The sequence below is a fragment of the Mya arenaria genome, chromosome 10 (assembly GCF_026914265.1).
Source record: "Mya arenaria isolate MELC-2E11 chromosome 10, ASM2691426v1".
NCBI lineage: Eukaryota > Metazoa > Mollusca > Bivalvia > Myida > Myidae > Mya > Mya arenaria.
This window is the reverse complement of record NC_069131.1, coordinates 48,297,298-48,315,987: the sequence shown is the minus strand read 5'-3', so window position 1 is coordinate 48,315,987 and position 18,690 is coordinate 48,297,298. Positions and strand designations below refer to the sequence as shown.

General features: G+C 36.8%; 1 protein-coding gene and 1 long non-coding RNA gene across 2 annotated transcripts; both read right to left on the bottom strand.

Annotated features, from left to right (window-relative positions):
* Nucleotides 1–834: 834 nt before the first annotated feature.
* Nucleotides 835–3,602, bottom strand: LOC128206924 (uncharacterized). The gene is made up of 2 exons (XR_008256616.1): nt 3,466–3,602; nt 835–1,125 (listed from the first exon to the last, which is right to left on the bottom strand). It is a non-coding gene; the product is annotated as an uncharacterized LOC128206924 (long non-coding RNA).
* Nucleotides 3,603–5,483: 1,881 nt separating this feature from the next.
* LOC128204113 (perlucin-like) lies at nt 5,484–14,575 on the bottom strand. Its single transcript, XM_052905461.1, has 6 exons — nt 14,480–14,575; nt 12,006–12,100; nt 11,520–11,610; nt 9,829–9,918; nt 8,113–8,233; nt 5,484–5,573 (listed from the first exon to the last, which is right to left on the bottom strand). Exons 1-6 carry the CDS (start codon nt 14,523–14,525, stop codon nt 5,546–5,548), a joined length of 471 nt encoding a protein of 156 aa, XP_052761421.1. The 5' UTR covers nt 14,526–14,575; the 3' UTR covers nt 5,484–5,545.
* Between the last annotated feature and the right edge of the window lie 4,115 nt (nt 14,576–18,690).

Sequence of the window (18,690 nt, the reverse complement as noted above, 5' to 3'; positions counted from 1 at the left end):
AAGCACTAGAAGTAAGTGTAATATTGCATGCAAATTAGTCATTTGACTATAGAATATATATTACATAGTGGTCTGTGACCTTGTACCCCTAACCCGGTATATGTAAACAGCTTCCAAAGCACTCTCTATTTATTGCTTTTAACGTAAAATGTATGTTTCTCGATAAAGATTTGAAACATCATAAAGCTCTGATAAAAGTATGACCAAGCACCTACAGTTAGTGCTGATTGCTACAAAATTAGCGTAGATAGTGTCAAAATTAAAAACTTTCTGTTGGCAAATACACTGTTGAAAGCGTTCTCGAAATCATTCCATGAGGTAACTTGATGTTAAACGAGTCTGGTGCTTGTTAATGAATTTGCAATAGATAAACACGAATACTTCGTACAAACCCACATAGGCGAATTGATGTCAAACTTTCAATAAAATATCGCAAGTATGCGGAATCATATAAGGACCATCGCGATCCTTGCTCGAGCATTTGAAAAAAAAATGCCAAGAAAACCCACCGAAATATTGTTTGCTCCAATGTTGCTTCTTTTTTTCGATATGTACTGTTCTTATAGAGTAAAACCGCTGGGTAGCTAATGGAAATTGCGCTGGATGCAACATTAAATATCGCTTTTTTTTTTGTTTCGCCAGACAGACTTATTATAAAAGATCCGTCAAGTAAATGTGAATTTTCGCATTTTTTCTCCTTTTTTGTCTATTTTCGAATGAAAAGACAATAGTTTTCCTATGCAAAGTAACACAATTTTAAGAAGAAAGATGCGAAAATGTAACAAGCAAATGTCGGATAAACATCGGAGGGGAATATCATAATTCATATTGTCATAGGATGAACATTTCTTTATTTCAAACCGAGTGACATTGGATTTCATTGCATTCACAGTTTGGGCAATCTCTCACATGTCCTGTCGCAGCATTTGGTCTTGCTTGGCACGGGTCTTGTACCGGGAAGACAGGGTTTCATTCTGCAGAAGGTGCTCTTGCACGAATACGTGCCAAATCGGCAGACGCAGCTAATACACGGATTTCCGCGCATTACATATTCTTCCCCGATTCTCATCAGTTTATTGTTTTCGTCCAAGCACTTGGAACTTGCCAGCACGACCATCATGGTGCCTGTCAAAGACAAAGGTACATACGGCATGGTTAGTAAATTTATAGAGTTTAAAGGCATATTCTGGTTAAAAAAAAAAAACAATGTTAAGAAGAGAATGTTAAAATGTTGTGTATTTGGAGTAGATGCTAGAATGTCCTTTCTCCAACCTCAGATAAGTGGATAAAAAAATTGGCCATGCTGGAAATTCTTTTCTCCCATCACATATAAGTAGATCTAATAATTTAACCACGCTAGAAATTATTATCTTGCCCACGGGCGAAGATAAAATGCCCGTATGGAACTCCTTTTTAATGGTGACCACATTGTAATTATCTCTCTTGTTGAAGCGATATTTTATTGAAAGTCGTCTGTAGCGTCATGGAAACCTTGTCTAATGGCAATATTAAGAACGCTAATTAATTATTTCTCGCTTCAATTGTCACCATAAAACAGTTTTCACGCACCTTTCAAGCAGTAATGCTTCACTCTCCTTAGAACCAATCAAAGACCGATTATATAAATCTGAATCACTACGCGCATATCCATGACAACCACGAATTATCGCATATCCTTACGCACATTTTTTTCACTACGCTCAAAAGAGTTCCAGCGAAAAAAATACATTTTACTTTATTTTGTTTTACAGAGGTAAGAGAAATAGCATATTTCATGGCCGAGAGTATAACATTGGTTCATCCCAACCCTCGCGCATGGTGTTCTGCGGAAACTCGGTAAACCTCATTCCCGCAAAACACCATACGCTGGGGTTGGGATGAACTTATCTTACTTTCTTGGCCATGAAATATACGTCTAATCTTTGGATTGGAAGGTAGTATGTCCTATCTTGGAAAAGAGGCTTAGTATAAATGCCATATTCGCTTTTTTAGCTTGAACATTTTGTATGCAAAATAATGCTTTAATTAATTATATAACTCATACATGATGTATATAAGAAGGAGTAAACATCATGAGCAATCATTCACATAACATGCATTCACATACAAACTTGGAAATGGTATAGAGAATAGCAAAAATATGAAATTGAGCTAAAACGTGAGTCCGTTTCAACTTGATTGGCGGAAAAAGAATTCCTTTAGGCTGCTTTGTTTCATAATTTCGTGAGCTTGGAGCTCAATGTTAAAGTCATTTTTACAGATATCTCTTTCAAAGTTAAACTTTTTAATCAATCTGACAATTTCTCTAACTAGCATTGTTCTAATTATTTTCGCTGAAAATATAAAATTTTAAAGTGACACTCGTATTTAAAATCAATACATACATATGTATGACAAACATAAAGTTTGAGTGGTAAACCTTTAACTACTTACTTACTTACTAAATAATGCATTTATTGATTTTTTTACTGATGACATAATTGTAACCGTGTATTTAATTAATTTAATTTAATAAAAATGTTAAATAAATGGCTGGTGAGTCCTAAAACATTTACAGTGATCAACTATCGTCTCATAAGGTAGAAATACCGTGTTTTCTGTATCTTTCCTTCAAATTAAACACAGCCATCTTCAGAAGAAGAGTTGTTTTTGATATTCTTACACCCTTTTCAGTAAATTAAAACAATTGTTTTAATTGTGTTACATTATATTTGGGCGTACGAGTGTGTCTTACAAGATAAGTCCAACTTTGCATAGTTTAACTATCTGTTCTTTCTTTCGAAAATAAGAAAAACCCTATATAATTTAATTCGCGGAATTATTATATCTGACCATGGCTATTATCGATTTGAAGTTTTATTCAGTTATCTGATATCTAACTGATCTAGTCTCCCATTTCCGAAAGTTAGAATAAGTTCTAAGTTACGCTTCTAGCATACCGTTCAATCAATGAAGGATTTAAATATTTCAAGAACTAGAACTTCACCTTTAAAGTGACACTCTTATTCAAAACCAATGCATACACATGTATAACAAATATCAATTTTGACTTATAAACCTTTAACTACTTACTTAACAATGCATTTATGGAAAATATTCATTACTGATAACAAGATTGTAACCGTGTATTTAATACCAGAAAGTGCAAAAATATTAAATGATTGGTGAATGCTAAAAGATTTACTTCGGTCTACTATAGTCTCATAAGGTAGAATGTTTTATGCTCATTTCTTTCAAATTAAACACGGTATCCTTCATAAAAACCATTGTTTTCGACATTAATCATCCTTTTTGATAATTTCAAACAAATTTATTAATTTAGGTAATCTTATTTGGGAATAAGAGTGCATCTTTAATACGAATATTTGACGATTTTTCATACCATTTATTAACCGAAACATATAAATGTCACGCATAAGCCAAAAAATGAAAATAAAAGGATATAAAGAAAAAAAAAACACTTACCGAAGAAAACTACCGACACCAGTAAACATTTCGTGGAAAACATACTGAACACGGTCTGCTGCGGTTGGTAGTGGTTTTAAATCGCAATAAGAACAACGAGTTCTGAAAATGAGAAGCGATCTGGCAGCTGCTTGTTACTGGACGCTTAAATATTAATCGAGCTGAGTGGATTAGGGCTATACTAAATACATTTGATGTGTTGCGTCCTGTTTGCGAACTTTCACAACCTCGCCCTTGAGACAGGAAACATATGACTATAGTGTTGGATAAGCGAAAATATGTCATAGTTTGTAATGAAATAAAACCTTACGAAGAATGCTGCATGTGTTTTAAATAACATATAATACCATAACGCGCATATATTTGGTCAAAAATAATGATATCATAGATACTTTGCAATAGCGCACCCGGCGCGCGCCCACTCTAAAATCATACAAGGTTACTTTTCATTGCAATATGAGAGAAAAAAAGTAATAAAATACCCTGAAAATGCACCAAATTTTGACAAAAAATTGTTTAACTTTTCATTAGGGAGTAAGCTCAATCCCCCATGTTAATAGTTTATGTCATATACTTTCAGTAGGGGCGTATGTCAAAAGCTTGCGTCCCTTAGTTACGCCCCCTCTAACGTCAATTGCTGGATCCGCCACTGCTTTGTTACTCTTTTTTTTATAAATTTGCTAAGCTGAATCTGAGTCTCAAACTTTGATTCTTAAATAGCAATTTGACAACCTTAATTAAGATTTGCATCTTTGATATTTAATTCTCCAATACGTTAGTAAATATGGAGCTAGATTTTGCAAATATTTGACCATATTTATTGAGAAATAGTTTACATCACATTACTTTTGTTAGTAAAATGTTATTATAGGTGCAAAAGTCGTAAAAAGAGATGCATGTGTTACAAATAATCTGTACTACCATCAGGTTCGCATCTTTTCTCAAAATTAGGTATATTATATATTATTTGAAACATTTAAGAATTCTGTTTTGTGAGCCTAAGTGTAAAACTTAGACTCAAGAAGTCAGTGAATATGAGCTCCAGGGTCAAAACCCATTAACTATTTGGCACGGCCTAATATAACATAATGTGGTAATGTTAAATACCGCCATATGATGGGAAAATGTTGTAATTATTGTCATTATTTCTATAATTGGGTTATATCTATATTTGTTAGCTGTTACACTCGTGCATAATCACCCCAAATCAGCAAATGTTAATAAGTTATAATAAGTTATTATGGAACGGCGTTTAAGTCAAGAATGTGCTTTCGTCTATATGGTAATTGCCCAATGTGGCATACATATGCACAACCCCTGCTGCTACCAGACCGCAGTATTTTTGTAAAAAGGAACAGAACATAACAGAAAAGCAGAAAACATTTTTTTAACTCATGCAAAAAAGAAGTATGTATTAAAGGTCATTTTGGCGATGCAAAGCCCCTGCTGAGACCAGACTGGTGTACGTTTTGTTATAAGGAACTGAACAGAGCAGAAAAGAAGATTTTTTAACCAATGCGAACAAGAATCTCGTCATATAAGTATGTGTAAAGGTCATTTTGGTGATGCGCTCGCTCCATTTTCTGTTAACTTGAACAAAGTTCTAAACACTCGGCCCAATCTACTTATGTGATATGTAGTATACATGTTAGATGTCCTCGTAGTATTGCGACGTCGTGTGGGTCTTGTCAATGGTCTGTTTGGTTTTTGACCTTGCTCCCTCTAAACTGGGTGATCGTTATTTGTTCGATCCTTGGGCCATTCGAATAGTCTCCATTGTACCATTGGGCTGGGATTGTTTCAACGTTAAACGTTTAAACTTAACAACGTTGTTAACGTCATAGATGTTAACTTTCGACTCTTAAGTGCTCTGGAGGTTGCACGCCTACTCTTTTACTCTGCAGCGTTTATAACAAGATATGGGACAATGCTTATCTGAGGTGAAAGATAATGAATTCATATCACTTTCATGTCGCGTCAAAGGAATAAAAACAGTCATCCAAGTCAAATATTCTTAATTTAGATTTGAAAATTTATTGGAGCCAAATTGTTCACTGGTTGGTAGTGTTCTGGTGTAAATTCAGCCAACTACTTCTGCTTCTCCCGATCTGAAATGGAGGAAAAATACTGCGTTTAACCGACGACTTGGAAGCACCAGATAACATAAACACATGTGACCGATGTTCGCAAAGAAGGAACTATGTCATGCAAATACTTAATCGTATAGACATGTACATCAAACTGGTTCAAGTAATAGCTAGATGATGTGAAGTAAAATAAATGATTAAGAATGGGTGGAGTGAGCGTAGTAAGGGAGCCCTTAATCATTAATATTGTTACGACCTAGCCAAAACGACGACGCAATGAACGTTTTACGTTTTATTTTTGGAGCAAATAATTATATGCATCAAGACATCAACCATCAGATATAATATACAGTAGTAATCAGCGGCACCGTACACAGCAAAACGCGTTGGCTTATATGAACGTTGGCACAGCACGTCGAAGTAAGACAGTAAAATAGTATTATCTGTATAAAATTGTTTGCAAATTCAATATAAAATCGATGCCTGTTAATTTATTACTTGTAAGTGTTTATTTACTTATTTAGTGTTCTATTTAAATATTTAGGTTGATTTTAACCTTTTAAGAATAATATGCAGGCAGCTTGTTCAATGATCCAAATTCGACTGTCCTGAGACTGAAAATTCACGGCCTTATATACTCCTATGCTTAAATGACCCAAAAATCTCGGTCAAATGACCTGACCCAAATTGACCCGACCGAAAATGACCCAGAATCGGGTCAAATGACCCGATTGGCTGACAGCCATTGTAAAATATTCAAGATGACGGACGAACTGTCAAATGACCGTGAAGTTTCCGAAAAAGGATTTAAAACATCACAATGGATTACAACAATAAATTATCAGTGCATTTCATGTGAATAATGGATTATTAACTAAGAGACATTATCACTTTGTGGAACGACATGATTCAAACGCTCAAGTAAGAATAACTTGTCAAATTTTGAAATCTCGAAAGGTCAAAAACTATCTCAGGATTACCCAAGATTCAAAGGTAAAAATGGCGGTGTACACGCTGAATTACAAAGAAAATATGTGAACTTTGTGAAATTCCCGACAAGAATTACTTCGTTTTGCTGTGTTAGTGCCATAAAACAACAGGTTTGAGATCAGTACATGTTATGCAAATAATGTTAAACCCGTACATCCATAATTTACTGAATAACTTGGTACTTATTAAATATTTTGCATGAACAATGCTTAAAAAATGGACTTTATCCAGGATTATATTACTAACAGCACTTAGTGACTATTAATGATCTTGGCATGATGGACACAGGGCTAGCCCGTCTGTAATATCAGGATGGCGCTAAGCACTGGCCTAAAATGCCAAGGTTTGAAAACTTCAAAATATCTTTCCTTGAATAGACAAAGGTAAGTATGAATTACATATATTTTACATTAATAAAGATAAATGCAGTATGTAGTGACGCATGCCAGGGTTTATCAATATACTGCTTTAGGTTATTAAGCTGACATATTGTCAACGCAAAATCTCACCGTACGGAGTATGCATCGAATAAGTGGCAGTAGGCGGCCCTTAAACCCGCGAAAGTTGAAATTCTAAATGATTAAGTCTAGTAACTAATGATTGCCCGTCTGCAATTTCATTGGCTGCTAATGTAGTTTGTATCCTAAGCATTTTAGATATAATGCACCGTGAGTTACGAAACCTGGTGTTCGTGATATCAGTTTTGTTGTTTTATAATAGGAACGCCTTTGACTGAAGCGGAAAGGTCGAAATTAAGTTGATATATTACCCAGCAATTATGATTATACGTGCATTAGATATGTATCGGTTTGATCCGACTTTTTGAAATGTCGCTATAACTGTTTGACGACGTCGATTGTTTGATATTGGGTCTCATTGACAGAACTGCAACTTAGGACATTTGTACCGAAATGGAAAGACAAATAGTTGTATCATGAACCACTTTTTATGTTAATAGAGGCATTCATTTGTATTAAATACGTTTCATTATTTATGTTCGTCAACGGTATGTCTTAAGAATAAATAAATAAATAAATGAATGAATGAATGAATGAATGAATGAATGAATGAATGAATGAATGAATGAATGAATGAATGAATGAATGAATGAATGAATGAATGAATGAATGAATGAATGAATGAATGAATGAATGAATGAATGAATGAATGAATGAATGAATGAATGAATGAATAAATGGACGGACGGATGGATGGATGAATAAATGTTTTTACTTTTAATCCTTACATGCTATTCCAGCGACATTTTCTACAATTTAATCTTACAGAGTCCGCAGTAGGTAAAAACGATTTTTAGTTCGAAATGTTCTCATAATATGATAGACGCAGGTATAGCTTTTGACTTGGATGTCACCTCACTGATGGTCCAATTACCGTTCAATGATCATAAAAAATACAAAAAATCAAAACAAACCTATGCTGTTCTAAATCTTACCCAAGCATTAAGTAATGCAATGTACCAGTAACGATAAAAGCTCAAAACGAAAAACTACACACGAAGATCAACCCTGGTGAAGGGCTTTTCTTCAGTGTAAAACTTTGTAAAACTTACTGAATTTCACAAATAAAGTTCTCCTTAGCTGTGCAGTCCAAATCACCCCACTGGAAGCCAAAATACGCCGCGAAGACAACGCAATCTTCAACACCACCGTTCGGTTGCGAAGCGTGCCAGTCTAAAGTAGAATAATGACATAATGCATTTGTATACCAACATCATAATGTAAAAATATATTTTTATGCTTTGACTTCCCTTAACTATAACCCCGGGAACCCAACATCATGCCGCTTGCTCAAAACACAGTCAATGTACCTACATTGCAATACAAAGTTTGGACTGGTTTACTGGTTTGTCATCGCGGAAGAAACATCTGATTGAATACGGAAAAGGAGACTTGCATACAATTCATCTGATTAGTTCTGTCATGACTTATTCATGGATATGAAATTAAGATTTAGCAAAAATTAGTTATAACAACATACACTCCGATATTTACCTTGGTAATTCAGAACCTCAATAAGCCATATTTTAAAGGATGCATGTCCTCTTTGATGTGACTATTTAAACAGTTTCTCTTACCGATTACAAATGTTACCCGAGTGGCTCAAATGTTTTGTCAAAGGAGACTCAAATAGTTTTCAAACATTCCTTCTACAAATGTTTTGTCAAAGGAGTTTCAAATAGTTTTCGAACATTCCTTCTACGAATGTTTTGTCAAAGGAGATTCAAATAGTTTTCGAACATTCATTCTACGAATGTTTTGTCAAAGGAGATTCAAATAGTTTTCTAACATTCCTGCGACGAATGATTTGTCGAAGGAGCTTCAAATAGTTTTCGAATATCCTTCTACGAATGTTTTGTCAAAGGAGACTCAAATAGTTTTCAAACATTCCTGCGACGAATGTTTTGTCAAAGGAGACTAAAAATAGTTTTCGAACATTCCTTCTACGAATGTTTTGTCAAAGGAGACTCAAATAGTTTTCAAACATTCCTTCTACGAATGTTTTGTCAAAGGAGTTTCAAATAGTTTTCGAACATTCCTTCTACGAATGTTTTGTCAAAGGAGATTCAAATAGTTTTCTAACATTCCTGCGACGAATGATTTGTCGAAGGAGCTTCAAATAGTTTTCGAATATCCTTCTACGAATGTTTTGTCAAAGGAGATTCAAATAGTTTTCGAACATTCCTTCTACGAATGTTTTGTCAAAGGAGACTCAAATAGTTTTCAAACATTCCTTCTACGAATGTTTTGTCAAAGGAGTTTCAAATAGTTTTCGAACATTCATTCTACGAATGTTTTGTCAAAGGAGATTCTAATAGTTTTCTAACATTCCTGCGACGAATGATTTGTCGAAGGAGTTTCAAATAGTTTTCGAATATCCTTCTACGAATGTTTTGTCAAAGGAGATTCAAATAGTTTTCGAACATTTCTGCCACGAATGGTTTGTCAAAGCAGATCCAAAACGTTCAAACATTCCTGGCACATATTAATTGAAGGAGACTTAAGCGTCAATAAAGATTCCTACAACGTATGGTATCATTCAAACGACGATAGCAAACAAAAACAACATTGGTACGTCAGTTGTACTAAATCAGTATTATCAATTATCTAGATACTGTTAATGTCTTTTAATTCACCAGTGCTTCTCTCAAGACTTTTGATTCTGTATTAAAATGAATAGCATTTTCCCACTTTTCGCAAGGTGTCGAATTCGATGCCTGAAGTCAATAAAACCCACGAATTTTATTTAAGAAATATACAGCAGTAACCTGTATATTGTGCAGGAGTATTGTCGTCTGTCCAGACGAAGTGTCCTTCTGCGATCTCATCTGTTAGTCCCATCCACCATAGATCAAAAGCTGGAAGACAATGATATTTTTAACTGTTTCAGACTTGCAGATGAATGTACTATGTAGTCAATTAATTCTTTCGCCCAATTTTGAAGGCAGCTAGATATACAATTTTGATTAGACCTGTTTAAACCGACAGGTTAAGTCAAGACGGTAGAGCTCGGTGCTAGTGTTTCTGCAACCGTAGGCCCATCTTCCCTCGCATATTTACAGTACACTTGTTCCTACACTACGACGTCACGCCAATTATAGTACAAGACTATTATTGATGCAAAGCATCTAAGATTCCGCGAATGAATTTAAAACGTGACAAAAAGGAAACAGATACAGTTCTCCGGCATAACAAGTTTTTGGTACCTGGATACATGCTTTATTCCGTTATTGAAGGAACACAAATCTTTAGCCACGACCTTGCCTTCTGACATCAAAATGAGTGTTTGTCATGTTTGAGGGACCTCTTGCAAGTTCGAGACCTCTATGCCTCAGTGTTTTCAATCATTGAAAGGAAACTGCGTATTTTCAGCCTACGGTCACAACGACATAGACCGTAGGTGACCTCAAAAGCAATAGGATTTATCGGCGGGCCATGGACCAACCTGCCTAAGTTTTAAAAAACTGGGCCTAAGCGTTGTGGAGATATTGATCGGAAACCGTGGGTACAGACTGATAGACGAACAAATAATTTTGTTTTGAGTATTATTATTTTTAGATAGAATTAATCATACTTTACACTATCATTTTAAGTAGATATTTGAATTGAAAACTGAATTATATAAATTTGAAGGAAGGGAGGTAATAAGACAGTGGACAGTTTGGTACTTATTGTTCCAAAGCTTTTTTCTGAGCTGTGATGATCTGTTCTTAAGGTGTGTAAACTAAACTATAAAAAATCCCGTAGCCTTCGAGTTCGGGGACAAATTATTGGATACCCGTTACATGTGTCCAAGTATTGTAATAACGGTATAAGACATACGTTTTTTGTATCTTTATGTTTGTTTGTCTTTACTTACTATGGTCACAACTTCAAACACTATTGAAGTTTAAAAAATATATCTTGGAAAGTTAATGTTGTAGTAAGCTTAAATTTCGCATGAAACAGCTTTGGCTGTTATGTCCACATCTGTGAAAGTACAGGTTCAAAATTCTATTAATCTTATACAGAAAAATTGCTCATAGTATTGACATTAAATAACCGTTCAATTCATTATTGTAATCTAAAAAAAGATTGGCTTAGTTTTGACAAATGATGTAGAAACAGATGAGTGCTTTCAGTTTGAATTGAATTGAATTGAAAGTAAAATAACGTCAAAAACTTGATTGGTAATAATCTGCCCAAAGTCAACCTTGCGAAAATACTTGCACATGAATTTATAATTAGTAAGTATGCTTTCTTAATTTAACGATTATATTACCGTCATTTGTTTTTTGTTTTCGCTGTTAATAGAAACACGCGAATCGCAAATATAATGCGTGATTTCTATTTATAAATATCTTATATAATTTATTTTACAATAAAAATGTTGGCTGGTCCATTATGATCACGTGAACCGCCATGGTAAAACAAAAAAAAATGTCGCGTTTCTGGGCAACGTCAGCTATAAAACACCTACGTTTAAGGTGACGCAGATGCTCCTTCAAGAAGTCTCCCTCGAGGGAATCGTCCACATGCACCAGATGGGCATCGTGTTGATTACAATAGTGCTGAAATTATGTATTTGTTTTCTTTACAATGTCACACATATTTTACAATAGTATAAAATCATGCTAAAATTGTGTTTAACCGCGTGTCTCAAACAATGGGATCGCCGGACAAATTCTGATTATGTTATTTAGAAAGTATTAATGGGAAACGATTTCAAAAGTTTCATTTAGCGAGTTAGAGTTTTTTTAAGGTATTATACCCCTTATGCGCTTGTTTAACCACGTTTATTTCTATACAACGTCGGATTTCGATTGGTTTGCTTCGAGAAATTGTTGATCTCAAATAAAATTTGTGCCCTTAAGCGCAAGATGAAAACTAGTTTCTCAATCAAAAAAAAATAAAAAATACAACGATAAAAAATTGTAATAGACATTAAAACAAGAACATAACTCACCTCCGCCTCATAAAAACTGAGTTGGATATCCCCGAAGAGATAACAAGAGCCATGGAAAGCCAGAAAGTTGTCCTGACAGTTGGTTGCCCAGCAACCTTAAAAGTAGATAAATGTTCTACAGAGGTTAACGGTGGTATCAGCGAGTAAGGGCCTTAATGTTACTACGAGAATGCCTTACCTTACTCAGGCGGAGTTTAACCACAAACATATTACTGTTAACAACCTCACTCAGGCGGAGTTTCACCACAACACATATTACTGTTAACAACCTCACTCAGGCGGAGTTTCACCACAAACATATTACTGTTAACAACCTCACTCAGGCGGAGTTTCACCACAACACATATTACAGTTAACAACCTCACTCAAGTGGAGTTTCACCACATCACATATTACAGTTAACAACCTCACTCAGGCGGAGTTTCACCACAGGCATATTACTGTTAACAACCTCACTCAGGCGGAGTTTCACCACAGCACATATTACATTTAGCAACCTCACTCAGGCGGAGTTTCAACACAACACATATTACAGTTCACAACCTTACTCAGGCGGAGTTTCACCACTACACATATTACAGTTAACAACCTCACTCAGGCGGAGTTTCATCACAGACATATTACTGTTAACAACCTCACTCAGGCGGAGTTTCACCACAACACATATTACAGTTAACAACCTCACTCAGGCGGAGTTTCAACACAACACATATACCAGTTAACAACCTTACTCAGGCGGAGTTTAACCACAGCACATATTACAATTAACAACCTCACTCAGGCGGAGTTTCACCACAGACATATAACAGTTAACAACCTCACTCAGGCGGAGTTTCAACACAACACATATACCAGTTAACAACCTCACTCAGGCGGAGTTTCACCACAGACATATAACAGTTAACAACCTCACTCAGGCGGAGTTTCAACACAACACATATACCAGTTAACAACCTTACTCAGGCGGAGTTTCACCACAACACATATTACAGTTAACAACCTCACTCAGGCGGAGTTTCAACACAACACATATACCAGTTAACAACCTCACTCAGACGGAGTTTCACCACAGCACATATTACAATTAACAACCTTACTCAGGCGGAGTTTAACCACAAACATATTACTGTTAACAACCTCACTCAGGCGGAGTTTCACCACAGCACATATTACAATTAACAACCTCACTCAGGCGGAGTTTCAACACAACACATATACCAGTTAACAACCTCACTCAGGCGGAGTTTCACAGCAACACATATTACAGTAAACAACCTCACTCAGGCGGAGTTTCAACACAACACATATACCAGTTAACAACTTTACTCAGGCGGAGTTTCACCACAGCACATATTACAATTAACAGACATATTACTGTTAACAACCTCACTCAGGCGGAGTTTCAACACAACACATATACCAGTAATCAACCTTACTCAGGCGGAGTTTCACCACATACATATTACTGTTAACAACCTCACTCAGGCGGAGTTTCAACACAGCACATATTACAGTTAACAACCTCACTCAGGTGGAGTTTTACCACAACACATATAACAGTTAACAACCTCACTTAGACGGAGTTTCAACACAACACATTTAACAGTTAACAACCTCACTTAGGCGGAGTTTCACCACAACGCATATACCAGTTAACAACCTCACTAAGACGGATTTTCACCACCACTTATATCACAGTTAACAACCTCACTAAGAAGGCATTTCAACACAACACGTTATAGAGTTTACAAACTCTCTAAGACGGAGTTTCACCACTACACGTATAACAGTTTACAACCACACTTAGACAAATGTTTTCACAAAACGTATTAAAGTTAACTTTACAAACTCACTCAGACGGGTTTTCACCACTACACATATAACGGTTTACAACTTCACTCAGACGGTGTTTCAACACAACACGGATAACCGTTTACAACCTCACTCAGACGGTGTTTCAACAACCTCACTCAGACGGAGTTTCACCACAACACGTATAAATGTTTACAACCTCACTCAGACGGTGTTTCACCACAACACGTATAAATGTTTACAACCACACTCAGACGGTGTTTCACCACAACACGTATAAATGTTTACAACCACACTCAGACGGTGTTTCACCACAACACGTATAAATGTTTACAACCTCACTCAGACGGTGTTTCACCACAACACGTATAAATGTTTACAACCTCACTCAGACGGTGTTTCACCACAACACGTATAAATGTTTACAACCACACTCAGACGGTGTTTCACCACAACACGTATAAATGTTTACAACCTCACTCAGACGGTGTTTCACTACAACACATGTAACAGTTTACGACCTTACTCCGACGAAAATAACAAAACACATTTTTTGTCAATGATTATTAATGTCTAATTATGATTTATGTGTCACGTGTATAAAGATATAATTACCATTGGATATATGGGTGTAGTACAAAAAGATAAGAAAGACCACATACCAGTCAGTGTCATAAACAACAACAATAAACCAAAAATATTGTTCATTTTCCTCAAGAGTCGCGCCAGCTTAATGCCAATGAATGTTGACTTGTTACTTTAACGATGGCCTACTTTAATACTGATAAAGTGTCTGGGCCGATATTCATAAAACAGCCTAGTCATTTCTTATCATTACTTTTTTTCGGTTCAAATTAAAAGAAAAATAATTAAAAAAAAATTTTTTTATATAAAATTAATCAGAATAAAGTATTCTAGATAACTTTAATTTATTAAATCAAATGACAACTGACATACATCACTTAGAAAACTGACTTCAGATAGGAAACGACTTAAATGTTAAATGAATTCCAGCTTTATATCATTTAAATATCACGAGGTTCTTATTCGATATTTTTATTTTCATTCAGTTTTGTAAGACTTACTTTAATGAAAACAAAAATATATAAATTGATATATATTGGTAGGTTTTAAAATTTCAGTTTGCTGAATATTGCGAATTTAAATAAATCTTCGCGAATTTATGCGACCTTCTGTGCTTTCATGTCTCCAGGAGTGACAAATTCCAACTTATATTAGTGGAAAATAACCTTTTTTTGTTAAACTTAAGTGGAAGACGAAACAAACTTACAATGTTTGAACATCAAAAATGAAGAAAAATGGTCTAAAACAATATATGCATTTAAATAAATTTGATGGAAAGTGCATCTAATTACAAAATTTTCACTAATGTATACGATCCGAGGTCAACGTATATTGCATATAATAAATAGTATGTTATTTTGTCGTAAACTTTTAAAAGTAAGCTATTTTATGATGTACTCATGTATCCAAATTAAATAAATACACCTAAAATAGGTGTCTCATATCGTGTTAGAAATGCTGTATACCACACGTGCAAACCGCACATGCTTATCACACATGTATACTACACGTGCATACCACACTCACACGTGCATTCCAAACGTGCATACCACATGTGTATACCACACCCACACGTGCATACCACACGTGCATACCACATGTGTATATCACACGTGCATACGACATGTGTTTAATCACACATGAATACCACACCAACACGTGCATATCACACGAGAAAACCACACCTAGACGTACATACGACACATGAATACCACACGTGTATACCACACCAACAAGTGTATACAACACGTGTATACCACAACTACACGTGCAAATGACACGTGCATACCATACGTGTACACCCACACGTGCATACCAATCCCACACGTGTATATCAAATCCGCACGTGCATACTATATTTGCATACCACATTTATATACCACACCAACACGTACAAACCACACGTAAATACAACATCTACAAGTGTATACCACACCCACACGTGTAAACAACACCAACACGTGTAAACCACACTCATACATGCATACCACACCCACACGTGCATACCATATCATCACGTGTAAACCACACTCACACGTGCATACCACACCTACATGTGCATACCCCACCGACACATGTTAACCACACTCACACGTGTAAAACACAATCTCACGTGCATACCACATCCACATGTGCATACCACACCCACACATGCATACCACACCCATGCGTGTAAACCACACTCACACGGGTAAACCACACTCACACGTGCATACCACACCCACATGTGCATACCACACCCACACATGCATACCACACCCACACATGCATACCACACTCACACGTGTAAACCACACTCACACGTGCATACCACACCCACATGTACATACCACACCCACACGTGTAAACAACACTCACACGTTTAAACCACACACACGTGTAAACAACACTCACACGTGTAAACCACACACACGTGTAAACCACACTCACACGTGTAAACCACACCCACACATGCATACCACACACACTCACACGTGTAAACCACACTCCAGAGGCGTAGCTTCCTATAGGCCGTGTAGGCCGCGGCCTACACATTTTTCAGAAAAACCGAAAAAATAAAAATGCCAAATCTGCAATAATAACTGAAGGCATATAGGGGGGTGAGGAGTTAAAATATGAAATTCCGACAAATGCGCTTTAATATATAGGAAACCTGGTATTTCAAATAAATCGTAGTCCTTTGCTCTAAAATACATTTTCACGCGACATTAATGTTTCGTATATAATTTATCGGAAGTTGCATACCAGTTTTCTGCGCGTTTACGCCGTACATTAAACATTTCCAATCGGCTTGGTAAAATTTTGCGGCCGCTTTATTATTTGAAATTGTAAAAGGTCTGGCGCCAATAATGCCGAACATTGTCCTACATATCCTGATTTCGATAGTCTCACTTTGACTTCAATAGATGAAGATACCAAACAACAATTGCTAGAAGGAACTTGGCAATCATGCCTCCAGTACCAGTTTCCACCCGAGTGTCTGAACTATAATGGACACAGTTCAGGACATTGGATTCTTGTTCAATTATTCAGCAAATCGTCTAGCAGCGTTCCAGGACGAGCTTTCTAGAGGAGTCGCAACGAACGAGGAAATGAACCGGCGCACTAAACACCATTTGACTACTTCAGAATAACCGTATACAATGTCTTAAAAGACAGATACAGTGCACAACATGTATTGCCTTTAAAACTGGAAATTCTACTGGACGACATGCTGCCATCAATTTATGCTGCTTAGGCCCCTGATCGCCACGAAACATTTGACACATTTTAAACAGAATAGAATGTGAGATGGAGCATCACAGCCGCAAGATTATAGAGACTACAAGAGACCACGAAGCAGACCAACAAGAGCCTGTATCCGTGCATATTTACAATATTCGAGGTTCTTCTTACTATACCACCTACATCAGCCTCTTGTGAAAGGTCGTTTAGTGGAATAACGAATAAAAAAACTTCCTGCGAACGACAATGAAACTTAATGATATTGTTGCTCTCTTTAATGATTTTACAACAAGAAAATATACGCCAAAACGCACCTACAATCACCTAGCTATGCAAAGTTATCGGGGGTAGGGAGCATGCCCCCGGGCCCCCTAAAACGTGGCCTACACATATATTTTCGTCAAGCTACGCCCCTGCGCTCACACGTATAAACCACACTCACACGTGCATACCACACCCACACGTGTTATACACCCAAACGTGCATACCACACCAACAAGTGTATACTACACGTGTATACAACACCCACCTGTGCACAACATACCTGTATTCCATAATGGTTTAAGAGCAGTAAAGATAACGAAGATGACGGTAACAACCTTGCTAACTGGAACAAAGTCCTGATGGAGTCGTCACACCATGACGTTCTGGTCAACGTTCTCTGAACATTTCAATCGTTCAATTTTTGAGCGTTCTAGAATGAGAATGACACATCTTGCGTGTGATTAACGTGTGCCTAACGCATGACTGACTAGCGTGTGTCTAACGCACGAGAAGCCTGTAACAGCGACCAAGTAAGATACCCCTTAAAACCATAAGCGTGTGCTAATGTGCCAGTGGCGCGCGACAAACGATTTGTCAACGTTAGACGAGCGTGTTGAGCGTGTGACTAACGTGTGAATAACGACAGAATAGCGTCTTGCTGGCGTGTTATTTTTACAGTCGAACGGGAACAAAACGCTGGAAATTTCATAGTGAATTCAGTTATTCCTGTGAGTTTGAACAGTCAGCCGCATGCCGCCAAGACGAAAAAAGGGTGGGATGGGGGCTTCTGCACTAGCGCTGCAAGTAAGAAGAATGCAAAGCCTGTTTCACTTGCAATGCCTTCGGACGTAGAAGAACACCAGAAGGAAGAGCACATCCGAGAAGTAACGCACCATGTGACACCCCCTGAAGACCCTGTAAACCCCAATGAGGACTGTCCGACTATAGCAAAGAGCGGGAAAAGCAGAGAAATGATTGCTGGATCCTTGACCGGTCGGTTGAGGATAGTCTGGTGGAGTTTTTCCGCGAAAACGAACTGCTGTGGAACTCACAGAAGACAGATTACGGGAACAAGGCGAAGAGGCAACAGATACTCGAGGCCAAGGCCACATAACTGCAGATCAGCGTGGACCACTTGTGCACCTGGTTCAAGTCCCTTAAGGACATGTTCACAAGGTACGTTTAAACGTTTAAATTTTGAAAAATGCTTCAAGTAATTGTCCTGACCAAACTCTTGACGCCTTAATATCCATGATTTAGTCCAGCACTGTCGTCTTCATTGGGGTCTTCTTCTCTGCGG

Coding starts and splice junctions, on each gene's coding strand:
- LOC128204113 (XM_052905461.1), bottom strand. CDS start 14,525: ATGAACAATATTTTTGGTTTATTGTTGTTGTTTATGACACTGACTG. Junction 12,101..14,479: donor GTTGTTTATGACACTGACTG/GTATGTGGTCTT, acceptor TCTACTTTTAAG/GTTGCTGGGCAACCAACTGT. Junction 11,611..12,005: donor TCAGTTTTTATGAGGCGGAG/GTGAGTTATGTT, acceptor ACATAATTTCAG/CACTATTGTAATCAACACGA.